Source organism: Lolium perenne, chromosome 2, assembly GCF_019359855.2.
Source record: "Lolium perenne isolate Kyuss_39 chromosome 2, Kyuss_2.0, whole genome shotgun sequence".
Lineage (NCBI taxonomy): Eukaryota > Viridiplantae > Streptophyta > Magnoliopsida > Poales > Poaceae > Lolium > Lolium perenne.
In genome coordinates this window covers 331,203,413-331,208,648 of record NC_067245.2, presented here as the reverse complement: position 1 = coordinate 331,208,648, position 5,236 = coordinate 331,203,413, and the positions used below count along the sequence as shown (strand labels likewise).

The following is a 5,236-nucleotide window of genomic DNA, read 5'->3' as shown; positions in this document are numbered from 1 at the left end:
TAAGAGGTTATATCAATGGGCAGCCTGTCAACAAGATGTTGGTGGACACGGGAGCGGCAGTCAATATAATGCCATACTTCATGCTACGGCGTTTGGGACGCTCTAACGAAGATCTGATCAAAACCAACGTCACACTAAGCGATTTCAACGGCCAAGCGTCAGAAGCACAAGGCGTTCTGAACGTGGATCTAACCGTAGGCCGGAAAACCATCCCTACGTCATTCTTCATCGTCGACAGCAAGAGCACCTACGCTGTCCTGCTAGAGAGAGATTGGATTCACGCCAACTGCTGCATTCCATCCACGATCACTACAACAAGCCCCCCCATATAGCAATGCATAGTTTGCAACGCTTTAAAAATGCGCTGCAAAATATCAATGCAGCTACGGATATTTGCGTTGGTAATCCCATCCGTTGTGAGCTATACGAGTGGCAATGAATACCATGCGTTGCAGTCTATGCGTTGGAACATACCAATACACAACATGCGCTCATAACCAGATCACCTTATTAACTCGGTTTTCTAATCAGTGGGCTTGGACATAATAAAGCTTAGAAAATAGACCATTGTTGAAAAATAAGCTTGTGCTATATCTTCAATTAATGTTAGTTGTTAAAGTCCTAAATTTTCATTTATATTAAGAAAAAGTTCGAAATTTCCTTATCTTCATCTCATTGCCGATCGTGGGATGCATCTAACAAAAAAGACAAACTTTTGGGCTGCAACTACCTTTTCTCTGGTTGCTTAGGGTATCAAAGGAGCAAGAAGAATATCTCTCGATCGTGGGCTGCAACTACGTGTCCTTGCTAACGACGGAAAACAAGGAAAACAAGGCCGCGATCCATCTCACGTCGTGCCGCCGTGACATCTGCACGCCGCCCAAACCAGATGCCGCCGCCGATCTATCCCCCGCTCGCCCTTCCTTCCCGTCGGCCGCCCCCCCATCCCCCTCCGTCCCTCCCAGACCTGGCCTCCGGCGACCTCCGACGGCAACTGTCGACCAGGAGCAGCGGTTACTCAACCCGCCTCGCCCCTTCGCCCCAGACCTGGCGCCCTGGCGGCAGTCGACTAGCAGCGCTGCAGCGACCCAGCGGCTCCACCAGTTGACCCCTCAAGCTGGATCCCTCCCCTGAGTCTTGGTAAGTAGATCGTGGTAATCAGTTAGGAATTTCTCGTTCCAGCACGAGCACTTAGCACAACTCACTCTCAAATTCCTAATTGGGGATTTACTTTATTTTTGAGCTGCAGCTTTGTCCAATTGTTCTGTAAACTAGTTGATTGAATTGAGTGTAAGAGAGTTATCAGTGATGCTAGAATTTGGAAATTGGACTGAGCATGGGGAAAAAAGGTACCATTGCATCGTACTTCAAAAGATAAGGCTAACCCTTGGAAACAGCCGCAACTTGCCGATGCAAGATAACAGGCGCTGCCTGGCCCTGGCTGCTCACATTTCTTTGCTTTTCTGCCCTGGTTCTCTCCATAATTCGCCTCTCTTATGGTTACAAAAGTGGCGTCCTGCATGATTTGTTTCCCCTAGAACATTGTAGAAGTTTGTTTTTTTACAGGAGTACAACACTGAGACCCACCGAGTTATTGTGGAGCTGATTGTTCCTTTTGACTTCTCACCTATAAGGAGGCTAGCTACGAAAATGTTCTAAGGTTTCATTCTGAAGAATGTTCCAAGGAAGGCAAGAGGCTGATTCATATTCCTCCTAAGAAAATAATTTTTTGCTCTATGTATTGTTGGTTCCAGTTCATCGTCAGTTCTACGGTATCTTGTGTATGGTTACCATCAGTGATTATCAGATCATAACCTTATTGGGCTCCTGGTATTTCTACCATGATGGATAAATCACTGCAGTGATAAACTGTACAAAGGGAAAGCGGCTTCAAAAATATTTAGGTCAGTCCAAAGTACCCACTTTAATGAATCTTTTCTCATGGCTGTATTTGACGTTATAGCTGCAGTCCTCTTTCATCTTGCCATTGTCGAAGAATTTTATCAATCAAGTTGCTTAAAAAATATACTCTGTTTCTGAAATTAACACGGGTACAATTCTTGTATAGAATGTTGCTTACTAGTTTTATTGTTTTGGACTGTTAGTCAATCGAATCCTTACAAGAAAGATTGGGCAGGTGAGGTCACTTCTTCTACTTAGGTGCTCTCATACATGGAGAAGCTATCTCAACCCCAAGCATTGTGTTTAACTCAGTTTCCCCGTTATAACTTTGAATATGCTTATTTTACTAGCCGGCCTATTTCAAGTTGGCTGGAGTTAAACAAAATTTAAGGGCTGCACCTTTTTAGCTCTCTTATTATAATCCTTTTGTGCATATATAATAGATTTAAAGTACACAGGTTAGTTAAGGCATCATAGTTAATTTCTACCTAGCTCAAATGCTGGCTTGCTACAACTTTTTTCTTTCTCGCTACTATCATTTATCTGTTGCAATGAGAGTTAACCAATCATAACATTAAGTAGTATATTATTTTAAAATTTGACTTACCCCTGTTCTGTACCTTCATATTTGGAAATATTCGTATGATTATGTCATACAGGACGTGCGCGGCAATGAGCGCCATCATGATCTAATTAGATGAGAAAACATGTATCTGCTAGAGACTTGACAATGTAACTGAAGGAGAAAAAAATGGAAATACTAGTCACGCGAATCTGGAGAACATTAAGATACCAGATAATTCAAACAAACTGTATGATAGCACCGATCAATTAATGATAAATATTTTTCTGAATGGGAGTGAAACTTGTGCCAGTAGTTCTTTCTCTCATTTACATACTACTTCGAATCCATTTTAATCGACGCGGCTATCAACTATACATCTCTGGCCCCATCTTCACAGGCAAATGCCAATTTAAGGCAATCTTAGGGAGTATATTTTTATCATCTTCGTGTGGGCCTTATGCTGGTGTTTTTCTGTCTTAGAAGAGGAGAAGAAATAGCTTTCTGTATTACAATATTTATTTACAAGGATAATGTCTATTTCGTGCTAAATTTCGCACTACTTCTGTCTTTACTAGTCTCTACACTAACTAGGTCAGTATTTGTCTGTGTTATTGAGCTTAAAACTCCAATAGCCCCATGTTAAAACAATTTTTGTATTGTGTGTTACAGATTATTTTACTACTATAATAAGTTAGCTTTCAGCTATACGACTTCAGGATATACACCTTACTTCACTGGATGATACACGGAATGAAGATATTTTGTCTGTTAGACTATAGTTGGAAAAAATTGAGCAACACATGAAAAACCAAGATGCTAAAATTCTAGAGTTAAATGAGAAGTTGTTGAACTGTGAAAGATAGGTAAATTTAAGAAACTTTGCCATTGTTCAATACATGTACTAATTTTTTTATTGGTCATTGTGTTCTGGGTCAGATATCTACAACCCGAGATGCTCTTGGTATTGCCCAGACAAACTCAAAAAGGAAAGTAAGTATCATTAGATCGGTCAAAGTCATTTACATAAATATATTCATATTTGTTTTTTGATCTGCAGAGAGTATATGGTGATCTTCGTAGTCAACAACTTGGAACTATTGGAAAGGAGAATAAACATCCTGCTACACAAAAGGTTTGCACATTTATATCATTATAGTTTTTGCAATCTTACAATATATGTACTGTCATAGAACAAAGAAACTTTGGTCCAAGATGAAAATGTGCAACCTGGACAAGGAAGTGCTAGTGCAGAAAAGGTTAGTGCACTTCTTTACTTTGTGAGTTAACTCTTATGTAGCTGATGTCGCCCTCGTTCATTGTGTAGTTATCTTCTTCTCCATGCTTGTTTATTCCATCCATGGTGTCTTTGTAGCACTGAATCTAATTTAAGGATGACATGGTTTATGATTTAGTTTTAATCTAATTAACTACCATATACTATAGGACCTGAACATCAACCCCAACACAATGACACACTTGAACGTTGTAAGGTTTCTCTGCACACATGGTACCTTCTCATTCATCAAGTATGCATTTGAATTCAGTTTTCTTCTTGTATTACCTCTGATATTATGCACCTTCTCATTAGCATGGTGGCAAGAACAGTGGAAGGTGTTAGAATTGGAAATCAATTCGGGGCAGTGCACGTTGATGCTACATTACGAAAATCCGATGAGTTGATACGACCGCTCAAAAAGATCAAGATTATTGGTCATGCAGCAGGATTAACAATCGCATGGCCTTCAACCTCAGTATGTCATCCTCTTGTGTAATTTTACCACTCTTAAAATTTTCACCACTTTATTTACTTGGTGATTTTTCTTTACTAATCTTATTTTTTCCTTGTAGATTTTCAAGATAAATTGGTGATGCTTGGTTGAGATGTTGATTGCAAGATGAAGACTGATACTACTACTGGATAGCTTACATTACTTTTCGTATGTAATTTTAATCGCCAATGTTGGGAAGAGAACATTATATATTTGTATAATAGTGCAAGTACCAGCCAGTTCACGTTCTTTGAATATTTTTCTTTGTTATTGAACACAGTCAAAACATTATATGAAATACTTCTGTTTCCTATATTGTGTCTCACGTGCAATATCTGCATTGATTTAGTGACCGCCACTTGCTATATGTAAATATTGATCATGGTATGTACCAGCATTTTGAAGTGATGCGGCCTTATGATATGTCAGCTTCATAACCCATTCATGTATGGTACCACCAACGCATACAATGTGTTGTTAGACTCTCCTTATATACGTTTCTATCTTACAACGCTTATGCATGCCGATTACCAACGGATGTTTTTGTGTTGGTGTAGACCCTTGCAACGGCACCAACGGCAACGCATAATATTCCGTTGGTATAGACCTTACCAACGCTTATATGAACATTCGGCAACGCATCAATACGTTGCTGAAGGGGGTGGCCTGTTGTAGTGGATGCACCAATGCCTGAAACAGTGGGATGGAGATGAAGTGGAGGTCGTTCATGCAGATGACTCGATCGAGATCTCGTTAGCTGGCATGAATATTTGGGATGCAGACGACCAAGAGCCGATCTCTGGAATCAGTTTGGACGGCTGTGAGCGCATCGAAGCTTCAAAAAACGGGGTGAGGCTGGTCTTATCCACCGGCCTGACAGAGTGGCAAGACCAAAGTCAGTAGACGTACGTGGCAAGGCCGATCCCTACGATCGGCCCCAAAAAATAAAAAGCAAGGATCTCACCACAAGCATGTCACGTAGCCAGAGTAAAGCACAACA

At 40.6% G+C, this 5,236-nt stretch overlaps 1 protein-coding gene across 8 annotated transcripts; it reads left to right on the top strand.

Moving 5' to 3' along the window:
• Positions 1–762: 762 nt before the first annotated feature.
• LOC127323368 (uncharacterized) lies at positions 763–4,549 on the top strand. 8 transcript variants are annotated; one of them, XR_007865624.1, is made up of 6 exons: positions 763–1,904; positions 3,404–3,457; positions 3,525–3,723; positions 3,911–3,974; positions 4,056–4,218; positions 4,316–4,549. XR_007865624.1 is itself a non-coding variant. In XM_051351517.1 (6 exons), the coding sequence occupies exons 2-6, from the start codon at positions 3,420–3,422 to the stop codon at positions 4,334–4,336; spliced, it is 363 nt and encodes a 120-aa protein (XP_051207477.1). In that variant the 5' UTR covers positions 763–1,140; positions 1,250–3,419; the 3' UTR covers positions 4,337–4,549. The 8 variants fall into 8 exon arrangements, 3 of the variants coding, with proteins under 3 accessions (XP_051207477.1, XP_051207478.1, XP_051207476.1); XM_051351517.1 differs by lacking the exon at positions 3,911–3,974 and having other exon boundaries at positions 763–1,140; positions 1,250–3,457; positions 3,525–3,599; positions 3,658–3,723; XM_051351518.1 differs by lacking the exon at positions 3,911–3,974 and having other exon boundaries at positions 3,525–3,599; positions 3,658–3,723.
• The last annotated feature ends 687 nt before the right edge of the window (positions 4,550–5,236 follow it).

What these genes read in the sequence shown, in the direction of transcription:
- LOC127323368 (XM_051351517.1), top strand. Translation starts at nt 3,420, where the DNA reads ATGCTCTTGGTATTGCCCAGACAAACTCAAAAAGGAAA. An exon ending in AGACAAACTCAAAAAGGAAA is followed by an intron (nt 3,458 to 3,524) that starts GTAAGTATCATT and finishes TTTGATCTGCAG; the next exon opens with AGAGTATATGGTGATCTTCG. An exon ending in AACATCCTGCTACACAAAAG is followed by an intron (nt 3,600 to 3,657) that starts GTTTGCACATTT and finishes GTACTGTCATAG; the next exon opens with AACAAAGAAACTTTGGTCCA.